Genomic DNA, 23,256 nt, shown 5'->3' on the forward strand with positions numbered 1-23,256 from the left:
TTTGTAAACGGACACCTTGGAAAGTGGCGGTTAAACGATTGCAACAGTACACTTTTCTTTTTTCTTTTTTTATTCTAGAGGAATAGTGTAATCCTTGTTGCGCAATGTCCTGTTGGGTAATCATGGCGATCTGTTTCCGATGACAATCATGAAGAAATAGTGTAACAGATCAGCTTTCACTATGAACAAACCTTTCGAACCCCTTTTGTAGACACTAAACAAACATCGAGGTATGTGTTCTAATATTTCCGGTGACAAGCCAGTGGGATCGGCGAAGGTCATCCTCGACAATGGCGCACGGACGGATATGACACGCAACCCTACGTTCGTGTTTGTTGCTGTGTGTTTGATCGGTGGTGAAAAAGAAACTGCGCTCGATCCATGTACAGTGGTGCTTGAAAGTTTGTGAACCCTTTCGAATTTTCTGTACGTCTGCATGAACGTGACGTAAAACATCGTCAGGGTGTCAAGTCCTACAGGTAGATAAAGAGAACCCGATTAAAACAGTGAGACACAAATATTATACTTGGTCATTTTATTTATTGAGGAAAATGATCCGGTATTACATATTTTGGCAAAAGTATGTGAACGTCTACGATTCGCAGTTGAATTTGAAGGTGAAATTAGAGCCAGGTGTTTTCAATTAATGGGATGACAATCAGGTGTGAGTGAGTGAGTGAGCGCCCTGTTTCATTTAAAGAACAGGGATCTATCAGAGTCTGATCTTCATAACACGTGTTTGTGGAAGTGTATCATTGGACGAACAAAGAAGATTTCTGAGGACCTCAGACAAAGAGTTGTTGAAGCTCATCAGGCTGGAAAAGGTTACAAAACCATCTCTAAAAGAGTTTGGACTCCACCAATTCACAGTCAGACTGAAAGTTAAGACCATTGTTGCTCTCTCCAGGAGTGGTGCACCAACAAAGATCACTCCAAGAGCAAGACGTCTAACAGTCAGAGTAACTTATATATAACAACCGACATACTTTTGCCACTCACAGATATGTAATATTGAATAATTGTCCTCGATAAATAAATGACCATGTATATTTGTGTCTCATTGGTTTAATTGGGTTCTCTTTGTCTACTTTTAGAACTGATTTAGGTCCTGTTTAAACAGACATACAGAAAATTCACAAACTTTCAAGCACCACTGGAGCACAGTGCAAACACAACAGATTCTCAATGGAGACCAAATAGTGTTGTGTACGGTCACACATCTCCAACAGCATTACTGTACTGTACTACTGTACATTTTTTGACATTTTCTCCTTCATAACAGTTTATAACTCACCGTTTTGGATTGGACTTTTTCCTCATACAGAGTCGTTCAGTGAGAGTTACTGGTGTAACTCGAGGTCATAGTCCTGGCAAATATGATCAATCAAGCCTTTCCCTCTCAGCAGATTCCCACGCTGTAATACTTGGCAGCTTTTCAGCCATGTTGGCCTAGGATCGTTCATCTGTCGTGGTCATGTAGATGAACCAGGCAAAAAGAGTTCTTTCGACACTTCGAGAGGGACTTTCACATTTTCAATTGACGTTCACATTTTTGCCAGATCCTAATTTCTCATAGTGACTGGGTTCGGGTAGTGGCAAAGAATAATCCAAAACTGATTACAAATGACAGTGTATGACCGAGATGTACACTTCCAGATTTCAGAAGCATAATCAAACCTGATTACTTTTGGACGATACTAGTTCTTTTTCCCTCTGGCTTCGTTAGTTTCAACGTGTAAGGAATAAAACATGACAAGTCACCCTGTTATAGGAAAATGATCTGTGACGTTTTATTACCTTGGAAGTTTTCCAATAAAAACACATGAAACTGTTCTATTCCTCGATTTTTGCCAAAGCTAACATTTAAAAAAAAATTAACTATAGAAGGAAACGATGCTCGTACTTTTTGATCTGTTCATACTTATGACCAGTATTGCGGAACATCCACAATATCAGACCGCTTCTGTTATAAGTGATATACAGTAGCAGGTAGAGTATAAACAGTCGTTCCCTAGGCTTTAGGTCTGACTCCAAGGCGCTGTGCTATAACATTATTTGCTGGTAAACATGTAAACAAGTGATTCATCAGAAAGAAACAGCGGTCTGATGAAACATATCTCAACAGGATGTAGCGCGCTCGGGAGTGATGCAACAGAAACGTCTTCTCACTAGCGTCCGGAGATTTGATCAGGAGAGTTCAAATCCAGACGATGCAACAGCCATCCTTGGGAGGGATCTCATACTAACTGTCTGCTGTCGATCAGAGCGATGCTAGACAATAGTAGGCGTCTGTGAGCTCAGAAAAGATGCAGGGGCTTCACGTGTCTCAGACGAATCACGTGCTTGCCTGTATTCTCCAGGGTTGGTAGCTGTCGTGGGTGGGATTAAGCAAATCTGATTCTGTAATTCGCATTACAGAAGCAACTCCAGAAATTATCCGGCATTTTAACTCCTACCATTTTTCACTTATAGTGTGGAATTTTAACCACTGGTCATATAGAATCTATCAAAAAAGTGTGTTGTGTTGTGTTGTGTTGTGTTGTGTTGCTTAACCAGCCCAAGAGAGGATATGCACAACTATGTGACAGATGTTTCAAGCTGTGTGGATGAGCGTGTCATCAGTTTGCTGAGGGTCACCTTTTCGCACAAACACAATGCAAATAAAAGTGCCGAGCGGAACAACACGTGCACGAATAGAAAAACACACCCGACGCCAATCCGCCTCCTCGAAGCCAAATCCATCAGAGAACCTAACGCACCTTCAGTTCTGCTGTGCTCAACAACGTGAGAAGAGCGACACCTCATATTGAACGCAGCGGGGGCTCGAACGTGGAGTATGTACGCGCCTCGGTTTGTTAGCCGCTGAGTAAGACGTTTAATAATTACGTTTACGTGGTTGTCTTTCCCAGCGAGACGACCCAGTGAGCGCTAGTCAGCAAAATATGGCCGACGCAGTCGATTAGTTAATGAGATGGGAACGTTTCTGCATGCCCACACACTACGCGCTGACAAAAGTTGATATAAATATTTTTGCGTTTTGCATATTGTTGGCATGACGACAGAGAAACCTGTTTGGTCAGGAACGGATAACAAAGGAGGTCCCGCTATCCGTGGATGGAGCCAGACCTGCTGAAAGCTCGGTGGAAACTTTACTCAGGAACTGCGCGTGTATTCGCCTCCCACACAGCGCAGCTGCTTCGGACCAGTCACAGCGCAGAACAGTGCCAACCACCTCCAGAGACCTGTAGCAGCCCATGACTCACGAACACACACGGTCCTGTACTGCAGAGGCCAAGCAAACCGCAGAACACACTACACTAACTAAGCCAACACATACTATACATGTATATAGGTTGATGTCATATCAGTTGAACGATAACCGTTAATGCTGATTGATTTTTTTTTTTTACGGAGATACTAGAGATCCAGATCCTTTCTGCCTCTGGATGGAGCTCAAATCTTCTTTAATTCCAGACTGCTGGGACCACGGCTGCTCTTAACGCCATACAGACTTCATATAAATCCATAATGAACTTTTTCACACTATCTGTTGTTACCCAGATGAGGATGGGTTCCCTTCTGAGTCGGGTTCCTCTCAAGGTTTCTTCCTCTTAAAACATCTTAGGGAGTTTTTCCTTGCCACCGTCGCCACTCAGTGGCTTGCTCAGTTGGGATAAATTCGCACCTTTAATATCTGTATACCGTGTTGATATTTCTGTAAAGCTGCTTTGAGACAATGTCTATTGTAAAAAGCGCTATACAAATAAAATTGAATTGAATTGAATTGAATTTCTGATTATTAAGCAGATAAATAACCTGCGTTCTTAACTGCAACCAGCAGCTGTGATGTCATCTAGAGAGCTGCAGCTATATCGCGTGCAGGACAGGTGTATGCTGATACGAAGCTAAGCTATAGTGGTGATGCGTAAGGTGTCAGCGTGGACTGAACCAGATCACGTGGGAATAGTTTTGCTAAAAGCCACGTAGACGTGATAAGCAACGTGACGCTAGAATCCATGACTGAGAAGCACCGACTTTACTACGAAACAGGAGGAATTCTGGGGAACCCCGTTATTGGACCGTCAACTATTCCTCCCACTTCTTCGCACTGTCTTTGTACATCATGTGAAAAGGTTTTTGTGTGTGTGTGTGTGTGTGTGTGTGTGTGAGACGGACCTTGGTGGTGATGCTCAGTGAAGCGCCCTGGTCCAGCAGTATAGAGGCCACGTCTTTGTGGCCCTCGCGGGCTGCCAGGTGCAGTGGTGTGTATCCAGATGTGGTCGTGGAGTCGGGTGAGGCTCCGTGCTGCAACAGCAGCTGCACGATATCGGGCTTCCCCAGACGACTGGAGATATGCAGCGGAGTCTGGTCATCCTACACACCACACACACACACACACATTGTGATACACGTGTCGCTTTCATAAAGAGACCAAAGTTATTTAAGTACAGGATTCTCATGTCTATACTCTCTATATTAAAACTAAACTATGATAAATGTTGATTGTTGGGAAGTACAGCATTCTAGCCTGTTTACGTATCCCGGTCAGAGCGATGTTTAAATGTTTAAATGACACACACACAGTATAGTGAGATAGCACGCGGCTATGTTTACTTTTAATGGTCACTTAATAGTATTTAATCATACCTTGGATTTGGCATCGACGTGAGTTCCGTTCTGCACCAGGTATTTCACTACGCCCGTCTGTCCAGCCCTGGCGGCCATGTGGAGCGCCGTCTCTCCTCTCTACAACACACACACACAAGGACACCACCGACTCAACACGTAAGCTTCTGGGAAAAGGAACCACTGCACCAGGACACTAAGCCTTTGTCTGTGTGTGTGTGTGTGTGTGTGTGTGTGTGTGTGTGTGTGTGTGTGTGTGTGTGTGTGTGAGAGAGTGTGTATATGCCCATGTGCTCGTCTGTGTAGCCTGTTAGCTAAAGCCAGCCCCCTTTTTTTTTTTCCATCCAGTCTGCTTTCTTTATTACGACTGCTGCTATACACACACGACCCAAATCAAACTTCTGTCTGAGGGAGGAGGGAGGAAGCGGGAGGGGGGGCGGGGGGTGGACAGTTGCACATGATTACAGTCTGCCCGCTGGCCTGGAACTATAATTACAAAAGCGTTAGAAGACCAGACCTGTTCTCTCAGACCCCTGTTTAGGCACAAAAACCGAGACTGTTATTACCGTAAAAAAGGCCTTATAGCATCAGGACATCAGAAAAGCAGGGCAATGATAGGATTCAGACAGGAGCTGCACGCCTCTCACACACCAGAATTCTTTCCATTGTTTTGCTTTAACATTATCAGGCTTTTTTTTTTATTTATTTAAACGATTAGATGTGTGCATTACACGATTGTGAGACACAAGATGGGGTTTGGGGGGGCTCATGTTCCAGTACTCACCACGTTGGTTGTGTTTGGCGATGCACCATGACTCATCAACTGAGTCACAATGTTTTCGTGCCCCATAAAGGCGGCCACATGAATCGGCGTGAGTCCAGACTGGCAGATAAAAACAGAGGGAGAGAGGATTAGAAACTCGCACCTTTGAAGTTCTGGGAATTGATATGACCTCACTGCTCAGTGAAAACACTCGCGTAAAGAAAGCAGTCGGTTTGCTACAAAAGAAAAGAAGAAGAAGAAGGAAAACAACAAAAAAAAATCACGCAATTGAACAAGTTTATTTGACAGCAGGCGTTCTCAAACGTTTTACAGTCAGGAAGATCTTACTGCGCAAAAACAATTCCACAAACACCCCCCCCCCACACACACACACACACTCCCCTCCCACTTCCCCCCTCCCTCCACCCCCCTTATAATCTTAACACAGATTCCACAAAAGTATGCCTATGATATCATCCAATTTATTTTTTAAAGCAAGCAGCCAGATTCAACTTATAACTATAATAACTAAATAATTATGTAAAACAGCTCGAACTAATGTAATCTAATGACAAACTGATTAAAAAAAAAACAAACATTCATTTTCCAAAAAACAAAACAAAACTATTGTCAACATGGTGATGTTTTCTGTAAGGAGATGTTTATTTAACATTTATGGAAGGAGTCTCCAGCGTAACAGTCAGAGCTGAAGCCGTAACTTGAAGTATTTTTGCTTCAGGAACGTCTTCAGTCCGGAGAACTTGTGCGTTGTGGTTTCTCAGGAAGAAAAATCTGCATTTTTTTGCCTTATTAACTTCAAGTGAAGAGGAAATGAACGTTTATAGCTGTTATAGCATAAGTGATTACAGGAAATAGCATGTTTGCTTTTGGTTCTTTTTTTTGGACATTCCACAACATTACATATATAAACAATTGCTCAACTGCTGTGGTATAAGAGGAATAAAGCATTCTGGGATGTGCCCCATTTGTGTTTTATGTCTTATATACTGTAACAGCTATAAAATAAAATAAAAAAAAAACCTCGACCATAGTTGACAGACAGCTTTACTGTATATCATCTCATAACAGGAAAACATTACAGAATATCTACATATATATCACAACCCCGACTTTGACAACCATGAATTACAGGACCAAAGCAGAGATCATTACACGTTGCATGTCTAATAGATATAAAGCAGTCAATAAAATCTAGTTGACCACACACACACACACACACACACACATATTCTCTCTCTCTCTCTCTCTCTCTCTCTCTCTCTCTCTCACCTCCGTCACTGCCTGTATGGACGCTCCGTGTTTCAGCAGCAACTCCATCACTTTGATCCTGTTCTTCTTGCAGGCGATGTGAAGTGGCGTGAAACCATTCTAAAAAAGCAAAACCGACAGTCAGGGCAACGTCTCCAGCAGCACAGAGTAGGAAAGACACGGCGGTTCCCTCTATCGTCCACGCCGCATAAATGCGGGCTGAATGGAAAAGCTGCGCCTCTGCTGCTACAAGGTTTGCCAAACTCTTATTTCTACACTTTCCTTTCAGTTGGTTCCCCTTTCCTCCCCCTGTACAGTGAGCTTCAGCGGCACGCCCATTCTTTTTCAATTACTTAAGAGTATGACAGCATGCTCCCAGCCCTCAGCCAAGTGTGTGTGTGTGTGTGTGTCAGTGTATGTTTTACAGATTTCCATGGTGCTGATCAGAAGTAAATCATGCTCAGCGTATCATGTTTGTCCTTACAAAAACTTGGAGTTCTGTTACAATGCAGCGATAAGCTTCAGAGATGAAGTGTACGCTTCACAATTCATTATACTACGACAAAGAAGAAGAAGAAGAAGAGGAAGAAAAAAACAGTACGGAATTTAAAATGATAAAATTGTAAACTAATAACACTTTGACGTCTTTCGCCTGCAGATTTATTTCCTTAGGTTTAACACCTTTCTACTTGTTCGGTAACTATAAACTACTCAGAGTTACACACACAGGGGGAGGATTTCATATCAGAACTGAGCCCAGTGGTATTCAGACCACAAATGTAACTACAGACTTAATGTCTATTTGTAAAACCCCAATTGGGACAGTATGGAAAATGCAAAAAGACAAAGCCTGTACTATATTGAAAACACATTATTAACACATTATTTGATTTTTTTTTTATTATGTATTATTTACTTCATTTTGAAAATATACACTCATTTCAAATGTGATGACTGCAACACAGTCCAAAAAAAGTTTACGACTGTTTAACAGTGTGTAACATGACCTTTTCTTCTAATAACACTTGGTTGGTTAAGACACCAGTTGGTTAAGTTTAGCAAGCGGAATTTTCCCCCATTCGTCCATTAGGCAACTGTACGGGGCTTTCGTGGCCTTATTTTGCGCTTCATAATGCGCCACAGGTCAAGACTGCAGGCAGGTCATGCTAGCACCCGCACTCTCTGATTACGCAACCATGCGCTTGTAATCCGGGCAGAATGTGGTTTGGCGTTGTCCTGCTCTGGATGGCAGCATATGCTGCTCCAAAATGTGTGCATTAATGATGCCCTCACAGATGTGCAAGTTACCCATGCTATGGGCACTGACACACCTCCATACCATGACAGACGCTGGCTTTTGGACCTGACGCTGATAACAGCTTGGATGGTCCTTTTCCTCTTTGGCCCGGAGAACACAACGGCGGTTTTGTCCAAAAACTATTTAAAATGTTGACTCATCAGACCACAAAACACGATTCCACTGTGCTACTGTTCATCTCAGATGAGACCGGGCCCAGAGAAGTGGGCGGAGCTTCTGGACAGTGTTGATGTATGGCTTCTGCTTTGCATAGTGAAGCCTTAACTTACATCTGTGGATGCAGCGACGAATGGTGTTGACTGACAAAAGTTTACCAAAGTATTCCCGATCCAATGTCAGGATATCCATTACACACTCATGATGGTTTTTAAGACAGTGACGTCTGAGGGATCGGAGATCACGCGCATTCAGAAGTGATTTTCAACCTTCCCCTTTACGCGCTGAGATTTGACCGGATTCCTTGAATCTTTTAATTATATTGTGCACTGTAGAAGGTGAAATGCCCCAAATCCTACCGATTTGTCTTTGGGGAATGTTGTTCTCAAAGTGTTGGATTATTCACTGACGCATATTTTGGCAGATTAGCGAGCCTCGACCCATCCTTGCTCTTGAAGGACTAGACCTTTTTTGGAGGCTCCTTATATGCCATGATTAGACGATTCCCTCACCTGTTTCACATCACCTTCTTATTTCAACTCGTCACTACGCTATTAGTCCTAAATTACCCCTGTCCCAAATTTGTAGGAACGTGTCTCATCAATTTCAAAATATATGTTTATCTTCAAAAATCTATATAGTTGATTAAGTAAAACATCAAATACCTCGTCATTATATGTTTTTCATTTAAATACAAGCCAAAGTACATTTACAAATCACTCCTCTTTGTTTTTATTAGCATTTTCCATACTGTCCCAACTTTTTCAGAATTGGGGTTGTAGCAATTGAGGGAGAGTTACACGCATGGGGTAGAGTTTGAGTAAAACAGATATGTTTTTCCCCCCGTATGTGCGTGCGTTTCTGAACTTAATCCTAAGGACATATTTCTTGCACTATATTGGCTCCAGCAATATTAAGCCCAGGATCACTGTCTGATAGTTTGATTTACTGTACGTCATCAATATGTCCTGCTGCAATTCATCTTTTTGGCTGTACATACACACACACAAAAAAACACATGGAATACCATTTGAGACCAGTATTAAATAAATAAACGCGACACACCTAATCAATTAAACGTAGCGTCCCTTTGAAATGCACAAAAAGGGTTTTTTTGCACAGGAGTCAGACATCTTAATTGGAGATAAGCAATATTTTATGGATAATATTATGAACTACACTTAAAGTCAGCTGTAAGCATAGTAAAGGAATGGCTGGTATGGCAGGTACATCGAAGTAACAAAATCATTGGTTATATTTTATTAATACGGCAAAACAAAAATAGTGAATTAAAAGTGTAATTTTAAAAAAAGCCTACACCCTCTGCATAAATTATGATTTCATGACCTCGATTTAGTATATTGTGTCTTAACTGAGTGCTTGCAATTATATGTTGGTGCACAATATATATATATATATATATATATATATATATATATATATATATATATATATATATATATATATATATATATATATAACTAAAGCAAAATAATAGGACATACTGGATCAAGTGCTATTTTATAAACTGCTGGTTGCCATGTTGTTAAATTAAACCAGATTAGTAGTGATTAATTTGACAGTTATTATTAATCCTAGGACTATTCATGCCGCAATATTATATCTTCACAATATACCAGACTCACATTAGATGTTTATTTCAATGCTCATTGTCTTCTCATTCATATAGCATTGTATTCGTCGGGTCCTTTATATTAGTGAATTATAACTGGTCTTACTTTGATTTTACATTGTACTGCATATGACAGCAACTTTTAGAAAATGTCTGCATTTTCTATCTCTTATAGGAGGTTTTTGAAGGAACATGCTTGTTTTTAATGGCAGTGGTCTAAGAAGGTTTTGAAAAACCCTGTCTCTGTTCTTCTGAAGAAAAATCTGGCAACCTTAGGAGCGTAAACCACATGCAGGTTATTTGAATAATCTGAATGGGGGAGTCCAGAAAACTGACTTAGGCTTGAGTGTAACCGAACTCTAAATACATGCAAATGTCTAAACATATATACTGACCTAACGTTTTGGACCTAATTAGCTAACTCTGAATCAAACGACAGTCAGGAGTGTTAGTCTGGGCCACCCAGATCCTGGTAGCTTAAGAAGTCAAATGTTATACTGTTAAGTGTCCACCCACCAGTGCTTTGGCATTAGGGTTGGCCTTCTTGTCCACGATGACCTTTGCCACTTTGTAGTGTCCACAGTGGGCTGCCACATGCAGGGCCGTCAGGTAATCGTTGGTGACGTCATCTACGGGTACGTCATGATGCAGCAGAAGCTGCACACAGTTCAGGTGATCTCCCTGCGTGGCCATGTGCAGTGGAGACAGCCCGTTCTGTAGAGCATACACACAGTGAACGCAGCTTTTAAACATTTCTGCTGTGAAAGATAACTCAGCCAACATGTAACTTGTGAAACCCTTTGTTTTATAAATAAAGAATGCTGCCGCATTGTCACATTAAACAGTGGCAAAGGGATAGGGAGCTCAGTGAAGCAATGGAAATGTACGTAACATAATGACTGTACTTTTTCATGTTAATACTATCAGTGTGTAATTAAAGTGGACGAATCATTACTTTAGTCTTGGACAGAATGGGAGCGCCGCGGTCCAGCAACATCTCCACAACTTGCTCATGGCCACTTCTGGCTCCACAGTGGAGCGGAGTGAGACCGTCCTGCACGTTTGACACAAAGCATGTTTAGAATCAAAGTGGAACAATTGACTCCTTCAAAAACCCCAGCCACATCTCTCAACATTTTCTTTTGGCCCCTCTTCTGCACAAAGCTCTCAGCTCTCTGAAGTATTCTGGAAAAATAGATGAATACAACAGCTGCTCGTAATTTCTAAGCGACAGTAATGTCAAACACATGCTGCCCTTAAGTAATGCGACTGCTGTCGTTCTTCAGAGTCAAGCAGAGTGTGCTGTGGGATCACCACAACCATTACACGCTATAGAATACCTCAGTATTGAATTATACATACACAGTCAGGTCCATAAGTATTTGGACAACGAGACAATTTTCATAATTTCGCCTCTGTACGCCACCACGGTGGATCTGATATGAAGCAATCAAGATGGGATTGAAGTGTAGACTATCAGCTTTAATTCAAGGGACTTAACAAAAATACTGCATTAACTGTTTAGGAATTACAGCCGTTTTCACAGGCTCAAAAGTAATTACAACTGATTGATTACGCAGTTTCCTCGTTATTTCATGAAAATTAAGAAGATCAAAGTTCTGGAGCTGATTTCAAGTGTTGGATTTGCATGTGGTAGCTATTCATGGGAACTCTCAATATGCGGTCCAAAGAGGTGTCGATGCACGTGAAGGAGGCCACCGTTAGGCTGAAAAAACAGAGAGATAGCAGAAACTTTGGGAGTGGCCACATCAATAATTGAGTATATCAGCAACACCAAAAGGCCTGGAAGATCACGGAAGACCAACTAAAGTGGATGATTGCAGAATTCTTTCCTTGCTGAAGAAAAACCCCTTCACAACATCTAGCCAAGTCAAGAAGACTCCGGAGGAGGTAGGCGTGCCATTGTCAAAGTCTACAATCAAGAAACGCCTTCATGAATGTAAATACAGACAGTTTATAGACAGACACCTAAATTTCTCCATCTGGGGATTAATAAAGTATTATCTTATCTTTACCTCAAGATGCAAACCACTGGTAACCTTCAAGAACAGAAAGGCCAGATTAGACTTGCTAAGAAAAAGTCTAATCAGAGCCTGACCAGCTCAGATGCAAGATTACCTTGTACCAGAATAATGGGAAGAGAGGAGTATGGAGAAGGAAAGGAAGGGCTCATGATCCAAAGCATACCACATCATCTGTCAAACATGGTGGAGGAAGTGTTACGGCATGGGCATGTATGGCTGCCGATGGAACTGGACCACTGGTGTTTACTGATGATGTGATTGCTAATAGAAGGAGCAGGATTAATAGAGTGCAGTGTATAGAGCTATACTTTCTGCTCAGAGTCAGTCAAATACTGCAAAACTGTGCTTCACAGTACAGATGGATAATGACCCAAAACATACCGTGAAAGCAACCCAAGAGCTTCTTAAGGCCAAGAAATGAAATGTTCTTACCCAACTGAGCATGCTTTTCACTTACTGAAGACAAAACGACCCACAAACAAAGCAGCAACTGAAAGCAGCTGCAGTAAAGGCCTGGGAAAGCATCTCAACAGAGGAAACTCAGCATTTGGAGATGTCCATGGGTTCCAGATTTCAGACAGTCATTGGCCGCAAAGGATTTGCATCCAAGTATTAAACATAATCCTAATATTTATTATTGTTATTTTGTCCAATTATTTTTGAGCCTGTTGGAAAAAATAGCCGTAATTCCTAAACGGTTTATGCAATATTTTTGTTTGAATTAGAATTAGAACACTTCAATCATATCCTGAGTGCTTCATTTCAAATCCATGGTGGAGTAAAATTACGAAAATTGTGTCCAAACACTTATGGATCTGACTAGTCACATGCCAACATTCCATTCCTTTATATATATATATATATATATATATATATATATATATATATATATATATATATATATATATATACACACACACACATATATATATATAAATATATATATATATATATATATATATATATATATATATATATATATATATATATATATATATATGTAGTAAAGGATGTACGACTACTAATTTTTAATAGGTTACCAGTTGTTTTTTTCCATAGTTAAAGCAAAAAATATTTAAGCATATCGCTATTTTTAGGTCTTATTTGGCAGCAACGAGCACATCAAACTGCACATCAAAGAACAGGCTACAAATAAAATTTCCAGCTTTGATGCTATTTTAGCCGTTATTTTTGTCATTAAAAAAGTCAGTGCAACAAACGCACTAAAAAAAAAGAAGCAAAACAATCGATCTTTATATCATATTACACAGAGCTAGGTAACAACGGAGTTCACAATGCCACAGTGCAAGGATTTTACTTCAAGTTGATTTAGACTTAAAAGGACAACAAAATAAAATGAAAAAAAAAACTCACCCAACCCTCTCTACGTCATGGGAAGTGAAATCAAAATGTGTTAAAATGAAAGCCATTAAAGCAAAAGCATAGTCTTGTGCTTTGGACTGTCGAATTGGCTTCGTCAAAATTACAAAAATTGTGTCACTGTCCAAAAACTTATGGACCTGACTGTAGTCACATGAAATATGGAATATTTTCAGACCAACAAATTCTGCTTCTTTGCATCTCCTTACAGTCTGTTTTCACCACCGTCCTGACTAGCCGACACCTTGTAGCGCAGCATTTGTGCTACTGAGATACAATCTGTTTCATTTTGAAGGCAGCATATGGAAATGGACAGCTGTCTTCTACGTTTCACATATTGGAAAATATTCCGTAGTTCTGTTCACTCACTGAGAGATTCATGAATATTTGAGAAACCTGGCCCAACTACGGAATATATATATATATATATATATATATATATATATATATATATATATATATATATATATATAATATTCTATATCATGATAAAAAAAATAATAAAAAAAACAGAAAAACAATACTGTTAACAATATATTTATACTGGCACATGGCTATACCCAGCCTATTCAATCCGTTCGCCTGCGCATGCTGATTGAAAGCATGACTTCACTTCCCACGAGTTAAATAGAAAGACTTAGTGAGTTTGGTGTTACTACAGGTGGCTCTAACCTTGGTTTTGGCATCGATGCGTGCTCCTCGTTCCAGCAACAGCTTGACCATGTTGCTGTTTCCTCTCTTCGACGCCACATGGAGAGGTGTGATGTCATTCTGTAATGGTTTTGGGGAACAACAAATGATATGACTTGAGATTGTATACTTCAGTCTATAAGAACGCCACTGTAGGATATATGCTAATATACAGTAAGATATATACACTGGGTTTCACTACGCTTTGTCGACCAGTGATGGTGACTGTTTCTGAAACGTGCATACCAAAGGAAACTACTGTTATGGTACCAGTAACTGTTGTAACACCACCCTCTAGTGACAGCCGTACATCGTAATACCACACACAGTTGCATACATTCCCAAACTCTGCAGACTCTAGCTCTCAACACAGCAGTCACAACACAACACACATGCTGTGACATCCACTGATGCCATGTTCTGTATAATTATGGCAACATTTAATCAGTGTTGCCGTAGTAAATCTGACATGAACGCTCACATGACATTCCTCAGTATGTGTGAATGAGGATTTCACATCTACGTTCCGTTTTTCACATCTCCTACATAATGCCAGCATCTCTTTGAACTGAGAATGGCACACAGCCACTTGTAATCTGATCTTTTCAGCCTCTATTCTGGTCCACATGTTCGTTTCAGTAAGTGGCCACATGCTATGTTTACTCCTTCCTGCAGACTAAACATGACCTTGTGTACTCTACACTTCAAGCTTTCGATTCCACTCAAACCTATGAGGTCATATTTCCTGTATGCAGCTGTGTGAGTGTGCCTGGGTGTGTGTGTGTATATATATACATATATACACACACTAAGATTTACCTTTTAGGTCGCCCTGTAAGCAGTGCTATTGTCTTACTGATACCTGCATCATCGAGTACCAACACACAAATTTAAATGTAGCATACACATGGTGTACACATTGCACCTGTGCTATACGTATGTAATGCGCACACTGTACATGATCATTATACATATACTGTATGCAGGGTATGTCTGAGTCCTACCCAATTTTCTCATTTGAAGATAAACACCACCAGACAAGGGTATATTAGGTTGAGCTGGCATAATTTCTTTCTAGGCTTTGATGCCCACCTTAGTCTCTGGGTACAAAGGTAGGTAGATAGGTAAGTTGGTTGCTTGGGTGGGTGGGTTGGTTGGTTAGATAGGTACATTGGTAGGTGGGTGGGTTGGTTGGGTTGTTTGTGTGGGTAGATTTGTAAATAGATAGATAGGTGATTAGGTAGGTTGGTTGGTTGGGTAAGTACACTGTATGGCACAAAAGTACATATGGAGACCTCACTATCACACCCACATGTGCTTGTTGAACATCTCAGTCCAAAACCGATCCCTTCTTTGCTGCTATAACAGCCTCCATCATTTTAGGAAGGGTTTCCACTAGATTTTGAAATGCGGCTGTGGGGATTTATGGCCACTCAGCCACAAAAGCGTTCTGAGGTCGAGAGCTGATGTTTGGCGAGAAGGTCATGGTGAACATTCGGTGACCCAGTTCATCCCAAAGGTGTTCAGTGGGGTTGAGGTCAGGGCTCTGTGCAGGAACACTCAAGTTCTTCCACTCCAACCTTGGCAAACTCTGTCTTTATAGCGCTCGCTTTGTGTACAGGGGCACTGTCATGCTGAAATAGGCCTGGGCCCCTTAGTTCCAGTTAAGGGAAATCCAAAAGCTCCACCATACAAAGACATTCTCGAATTCTACAATTTTGTGCTTTCATCTTTGTGGTAATCGTTTAGGGGAAGGCCCACATATGGGTGTGATGGTCAGTTTTCCACACGATTTTGGCCACTGAGTGTATATACAGAGGTACTGTAAGTGGTAGGTAAGTTGGTTTGGTGTAAGTATATATGTGGGTAGGTGGTTGGGTAGGTTGGGTCGATAGTTAGGTGAGTACTGAGGTATGTAGGTAGGGTTTATAGGTGAGAAGATACTTCCTTTGCAATACCTACGCAGAGGGTCCTATGGTCCTATGTATAATGACAGTAAAGGTGGGTAGATCAATAGGTAAGTGGTTGAGTGTGTAGATATGTAAGTAGATAAAAAGTTGGGTAGATACTGTAGGTAGGTGGTTGGGTAGGATAACTGGCTTGGTAGGAATGTTCAGGTAGGTGGGTGAGTGGGTAGGTACTTCCTTTATTGGTCCAATGCCAAATGACAGTAAAGGTTGATAGATAGATTAGTTGGTTGAGTAAGTTCGTTAGGAGGTTAGATAGATAGGTGAATGGGTAGATAGGGAAGGAGGGAGGTAGGTAGACTTGATGGGTGGGTAGACATATACTTCCATTCTTTATCCTATGCAGTATGACAATAAGTTTGATGTTATGAGGTCTTACCCTGGCTCTGAAGTCCACGGCGGCACCACGGTTGAGGAGCAGTGTAGCCACATTGATGTTGCCATAGTGTGCAGCAATGTGCAGCGGGGTGAAGCCACTCTGTAGGGGTCAGAGTGAGAGCACACGAGTCAAGACTTCACATGCACACACATACCTCCCCAAATCCCCAAACAGCAGAGGACCAGACAGAGCCAGGCAAAGTTCAGCCAGCCTTTCACAGAGAGACTGAGCCAGGAGAAGCTGCATGACCTTCAAACAAACCCTCCACACCACCCAAAAAGTAATAACCTACTCATTATGAATTCAGGTCTAGACAAGTGAAATGCCTGATGTCTGGCCTAATGACAATACAGTTATCAATTATTTACAGTATAAGGGGTGTGGCTTGCCAATAAAGGACATTAGCTCCTTCCAGGCTTCAGATCTTGAGAGTCACTGTACACCAGCCCTAAAGAAAATTTACTAACAGACAGACATAAAGCTGTTGGGGAATCCTAGCTCCATGCATCTGGATTGATTGTTTTGCAAACATGCATTTGAGTCTACAATGCATGGCACATAAGTGGCGCCTAATAAATATTACTTACATGCCAAGAACACACGCATCTTATTAAATAAATCTAATGACAAATACCGAATATGTTTTTAACAGTCTCCAAGTCTATAACCCAAGATTATTGCTAAGAATTGCTCAAAATGAACAAAACCTTAGTAAACTGTGTGGGTTTTGCGGAGCATTTCATCATAACTTATTCAATATTACATCATCTGGAGAAGAAAAAAATAAACCAGCAAGCGTTAGGATAGTGCAGTAAATCTGTGAGCTTTTTTTTGATTTGGAGGATTTTTCAGTGGGGTTAGTGAGCAGTAGGGAGGTCAAAGATAATGATCAGGTGAGTCAGACATGTGTGTTTGGGTAACTAAGTGCAGTATATACCATACGTTAATGAATTTATGAAATAAACGATGTTTGGGAGAAACACCACATCTGAAGCTCCACTTCCCCGTCTAAATCTCCTTCTCCACTAGTGATGACGTTTCTGCATCCACCACCTACCCATCTCCTCTGTACTATTTAACTCCTGCCCAAGAGTCCCCTAACTCCATCCCGAGTTCTCGGAGTTCTCACACCTTTATATAGCAGCGCAATCACTCTTCATGTCACTTAGTTGAGGACCTGCCACTTAATTAGGTACGCTTATGATGTAATGATCTAGTTTGTACATATACAATTACAGACCATAAATGTACCAAATCCTAATCTTTGATAATCCTAGCCACATTCCCGATTCTATCAAATTCTATGCCGTGACTTGACCTCCATCAACCCCCAACCCCCATCAGCCTCAGCTGTGGTTTTCTTCTCCATACCACCCTGCCGTTTTTTGTCCCCCACAGTGCTCCGAGTCTACTGTGCTGTGGGTTTACTGCAACTGGCCCGAAAAAATGAGGAAAAGCGAAGCACACAGAATGGGAAAGGGTGATGCATTAACAGGAAGCAGCCAGGTGAGAGCAGGAGAAGCGCATAAAATCGCTGCACATATACCTCTGTGGTTCTATTCACCATCATCTACGGCAGCGCATACCCATGGGCCCGAGAAGGGGGGAGAGAATGGCACGGTTAGTGTATCACAGACTCACAATGGTACCGATGAAAGCTGCTTCATGGTGAGGGAGAGTCACAAAAACAAAACAAAAAAAACAACAACAAACAGACCAGAACAAAACACAACCACACCACGCCACAAAACGCCACAAGAGCTCAACTGGATGGTGCATGAAGAATCTATGAGCTACAAACAGCACTGGAGACGCTTCCTCTAGTGCTAGTGTCTACAGCAAGGCTAAATCCCTAATGGAATAAGGACAGTGTTTTGAATTCGTCTCATCAAAACATCTAGATACTACATTACTATACATGGTCATTTATAATCATTATAATAATTATTGGGAAATGCTAAACAGAGATGCGAAGCACCATCAAGTTCTAAGGACACATGATAAGCATTGAGTGTGTGATGGTGGCGGGCATGTGAAGGTCACCTTAGACTCTACGTCAGCATTGTGGTCGTTCTGGAGCAGCAGCGCCGCAGCTTTGGTGTCATCTTTGCGCGCGGCGATGTGGAGCGCAGGAAGACGTACTTTCCCTTTAGTGTCGTTCTCCAGGAGCAGAGAGACCACCTGATCATGACCCTGCTGCAGTGCTACGGCCAACGGAGTGAAGCCATCCTACACACACACACACACACACACGCGTGCGCGCACAAACACACACCATGACACACGTAAGCAGAACAACATTCGCAGCACTTTAGGCTAATACTTAAATCTTGCATAATAAGAATCATGCATAATATTTTGGGTTATTAAAAAGAACTCTAAACTAAATCTACAATTACTATTACTGTTATTATTATTACATTATTAATATTTTCATCACCTGAACCCTTGGTTCAACGATCATGACTTTAATCCAGGAGGTCCCCCCCCCCCCCCCCCAGATAACGAGGCGCTACATAATCAACTCCTAATTTGACTTCTAATTTAAAAAAAAAAAATCAGAATGCAAACTTTTTTTTTTGTTCACTTCTTGAATCTATTTTTGCTCAGTCTGAATGATTAATTCCTGTGAAGTACTTCAAACACTTCAAGCAACTCATCTGCATAATGTGTTGTGTTGGAGTGTGCTGGCGATGACGGTGTGGAAATGGATAATACATCCTTAAGCACTGGAAGAAACACACACGCTTGTCTTACTATCCTTAGAAGGACTTTCTATTGACATACTTATTAATGCAGTTATTACTAATGCTATGCCTAGACCTAAATCTAACGCTAACCTTAAGCTCAGTAACCAAAAGGAAACCTTTTTTTTTTTTTAATAAAAGCTGAAAATAAACACACGTATATACACACACACACATGTACACAGCATGACATTCAACACCCTCGCTGTACAAATAGTCTTATAACCTTCATTACCCCTTGTGGAAATAACTGCAAGGTCAGTTGGTTTAAGGTTCTCGTATCTGACTGATGACACAACAGCACTGAGAAGATCTTAAACCGGTATGGAGTTTGACACCACAGCACTGTTCGGCTCTCGAATCTGATCGGTCATAAAGTCTTGATTAATTTAACAGCGGCTTTCTGGGATTTCACGACCGCAGAAATGAACGCAAAACCAAGCAAACGCCGGAATAATCGGAGGAGCTCGAAATTACTCAGAATGACTGCAGATTTTCTGCAGGTTTCAGCCAAGACGCATCATGTGATGTCATCAAGACGCGCGTGCAACCGAAGCCCTCGTCGAATCACGTTTGTCGAACACGAGTACGGCCAAAAGGTCTCGCTTACCAACTAACATCACTGAGAAAAACAATTTCGTGCGATCGCAATTTCACCAATTCAAGTAGTTTTCCACAAAAACAAACAAACAAACAAACAAACAAACAAACAAACAAAACTCAGCAAGCTGCATCGCAGATTTTTGGAAGAAAAAAAAAACCTCTGCAAAGTCCTGTACGGACTGAATATTAACGCGCTTGTTTTAATATGTTGTTGTTTCTATAGTAACCATATACAAAGGGACTGGCATGGCGAATGTGTCACGATATGGTGAAGTTTCCTGTGATGCTTATTTAGCATTTATGGAAGGAAGGAGTCTCCAGTGTCGGTACTTTTGACGTTATGATTATGGCGAAGTGATTTTTTTTTATCCCCCAGAAAGAAAAAAAGAGAGCAGGGTGAAGGAACAACTATTTACAGCTGCTATAGCGTAAGTGATAACAGGAACTAATTTGTTTTGCGGACGTGCCACGACATTAAACGTAACTATAAACGTTAAAAACGTATAAAAGTATGATATGTCGTTCTTTAATAAATAAAAATGTCATGCTTGGGAAACTGCTGTGGCGTAAAAAGGAATAAAGCACTTCAGATGTGCTGTCACTGACAATAATCAACTTCAGGCCACTTCACACCACGAGTCCTCGATTATTTATTGCTTATGTAAGCAAGATTTAAACTGCTTCAAGTGGCATATTTAGCTTTTCTGCAGAACATTTATGTTGGTAAATCCAGCCTCAGTGATGTTTTTATCTTAAAAACCTATTATCTGGCTTTATATATATATATATATATATATATATATATATATATATATATATATATATATATATATATATATATATATATTCCCAACTGTGATGGTGAGAGGACGTGTGTACTGTAGATATCTGCAGATACACGTATTTGTGTGTATGTGTGGGTGTGTGAGAGAGACAGTGATTCTGTGTGTATTGTATGTACCTCTGTGGCGATGCTCTGGCTGGAGCCGTTGTCCAGCAGGAAGCGGACCACGTCCAGATGGTTCTCCTGCGCAGCCATGTAGAGTGGCGTGAAGCCGTTCTGGAAAAAAAAAGCTCACGCAGTCACGTCGCGCTTCATCTTTTTATCTTCCCATAAACACGCATAAACAGTAGCATATGCTTTATTAGATCGTTAATATTCGACACAAGCGAGAGTGCAGCGGGACACTGACTCTGGTGTAGCGGGTTCTGAATATTTCAGCGTGACGCTGTTGTTCTTTCAAAAATTTGAACGCAAGAGCTTTACAGTCGGTTGCTGAACAAGTTCTAATCAATGACCTTGACTTAAACTTTATAACTCTTCAGGATAGGAGTGCTGCTATTTATACTGCTTCAGTTCTGCGAATCGACAGAACCAATCACGTGTGAAAAGTGTGTGAGATCATCACCTCTCACATGTGAATTAATGTGTGTGTGTGTGTGTGTGTGTCTGTGACTACGGGAAAGAGAGATCATGCTTCTCAGGAACATTTCCAGTCATTTCTCCTGATAAAAATGAGGCTGCTGGACACTTCGGAACGTCACACTGCCTCGGGAGATCCGTCAGCTGACTCGCACCGAGTCATTTAAGGCCAAGCTGTCAGTGTTACACACCAAGCACTCATTAACCATGCCAACCACGTAGCAATGCAGCTAGTGATATGGCCCAGCCCAGCATGGAGAGATGGAGAACCTGTGTCTATATGTGAGCGTGTGCTAAAACATCACGTGGTACTTTACTTACTTACTGGCATTCATTTGTTTTTGATTGTTTATAGGGAAACTCTTTATAGGAAACTCCTCTACATTACCTGATAAAGGAACAAAGTCAAAGTCTATTTGCTAAAGAAAATTGATCTCTAAAGGAAGTGCAACCGTTAAAGGAGGGGAAAAACCTTGATGGGAATTGCACTTGTTAAATAAAAAACCTCGATAGGCAATAAACCGGCTAAGTACTGTATAGGAAGTGCAGTTGTTGAAGGAAATACCTCTGCAGGGTGTGAGGTGGGAATATAGGTCTGATATATGGAGTGGTGGTAGGTGAGATTGGACTTCTGATTGGAAGGTTGTGAGTTCAATTCCCAGCACCACCAAGCTGCCACTGCCCAATGTCTTAACCACTGGTTAATGTCTTAACCCTCCATATATAAGGCATATATTCCCATGGCCCAATGTCTTAACCCCCAATATATTAGGCATATATTCCCACGGCCCAATGTCTTAACCACTGGTTAATGTCTTAACCCCCCATATATCAGGCATATATTCCCACGGCCCAATGTCTTAACCCTCTATATATCAGACATATATTCCCACGGCCCAATGTCTTAACCACTGGTTAATGTCTTAACCCCCCATATATCAGGCATATATTCCCACGGCCCAATGTCTTAACCACTGGTTAATGTCTTAACCCCCCATATATCAGGCATATATTCCCACGGCCCAATGTCTTAACCACTGGTTAATGTCTTAACCCCCCATATATCAGGCATATATTCCCACGGCCCAATGTCTTAACCACTGGTTAATGTCTTAACCCCCCATATATCAGGCATATATTCCCACGGCCCAATGTCTTAACCACTGGTTAATGTCTTAACCCCCCATATATCAGGCATATATTCCCATGGCCCAATGTCTTAACCACTGGTTAATGTCTTAACCCCCCATATATCAGGCATATATTCCCACGGCCCAATGTCTTAACCCCCAATATATTAGGCATATATACCCATGGCCCAATGTCTTAACCACTGGTTATTGTCTTAACCCCCCCATATATCAGACATATATTCCCACGGCCCAATGTCTTAACCACTGGTTAATGTCTTAACCCCCCATATATCAGGTATATATTCCCTTCTCACACCCAGTGTTCTTGGGATAGGCTCTGGATCCACCGCAACCTTGATCAGGATAAAGTTGTTGCTCAAGCTGAAGATGTTTTCGAATCGTTTGCCGGGAGCTTCTTGCTTGTGTCGGCGTTTAAATTATATTGTTCCTTTCTTTTTTCATTAATAATTTTACGCCTTCATCAGTCAGAGGTTACTAAGAGTAATGTTGTAGGGGTGTGTAAATTAGTGAAGATGACGTGCGACGCAGTAGTGTGCTCAGGCACCATCTCAATGCGGCGTGACGATGTAGCTTACAGCAGGTTATTGTCGCTGAGCTGCTGGATGTCCAGGTGGTGCTCCAAAAACAATGTAGGCTTTATAGACAATTGGAGTAGTTTTGAGGGCAAGGCTGGCCTGTTAGGCCGGGACGATATGCATCCCACTTGGGAGCGTGCTGCTCTCATTTCTTGCAGCACAGCACAGTCTCAGAACAGGCCTAGTTAATCGCTGACAATCCAGATCCAAGGCCAGGGAGAAGACAAGCAGGCTAAACCGACCCACTGCTAGCTAGGTTCCACAATATCGAGACTGTGTCTGTTCCCCGAGCTAAACAAAAATGCAGAAAGTTCGTTTTAGTAACCTAATTAACATAAAATGTGATCATACTGAATGCACAGCATCTTTGATCTGAAGCTAGGACTGTTAATATTAGATCTCTTACATCTAAAGCACTTATTGTTAATGAAACCATCACCGAACAGGAATTGAATATAATGTGTTTAACAGAAATATGGATTAAACTAAATGAGTACATAGCATTAAACGAAGCCAGTCCTCCTGGAT

General features: G+C 41.3%; 1 protein-coding gene across 30 annotated transcripts in view; it reads right to left on the reverse strand.

Annotated features, from left to right (window-relative positions):
- ank3b (ankyrin 3b) overlaps positions 1-23,256 on the reverse strand; it is a 189,386-nt gene that overhangs the window by 56,100 nt on the left and 110,030 nt on the right. For 20 of the 30 annotated variants that reach the window (XM_053684955.1, XM_053684948.1, XM_053684950.1 and 17 more), the window contains exons 5-15: positions 20,538-20,636; positions 18,270-18,455; positions 17,773-17,796; positions 16,227-16,325; positions 13,863-13,961; positions 10,721-10,819; positions 10,282-10,479; positions 6,680-6,778; positions 5,411-5,509; positions 4,648-4,746; positions 4,177-4,374 (exon numbers count right to left, since the gene is read on the reverse strand). In XM_053684955.1, the coding sequence (XP_053540930.1) occupies positions 4,177-4,374; positions 4,648-4,746; positions 5,411-5,509; positions 6,680-6,778; positions 10,282-10,479; positions 10,721-10,819; positions 13,863-13,961; positions 16,227-16,325; positions 17,773-17,796; positions 18,270-18,455; positions 20,538-20,636 (1,299 nt within the window). The remainder of the gene's footprint in view (positions 1-4,176; positions 4,375-4,647; positions 4,747-5,410; positions 5,510-6,679; positions 6,779-10,281; positions 10,480-10,720; positions 10,820-13,862; positions 13,962-16,226; positions 16,326-17,772; positions 17,797-18,269; positions 18,456-20,537; positions 20,637-23,256) is intronic. The other 10 variants (XM_047159555.2, XM_053684962.1, XM_053684957.1 and 7 more) reach the window with 1 other exon arrangement.

This window comes from Ictalurus punctatus, chromosome 13 (genome assembly GCF_001660625.3).
Source record: "Ictalurus punctatus breed USDA103 chromosome 13, Coco_2.0, whole genome shotgun sequence".
NCBI classification, from domain to species: Eukaryota; Metazoa; Chordata; class Actinopteri; order Siluriformes; family Ictaluridae; genus Ictalurus; species Ictalurus punctatus.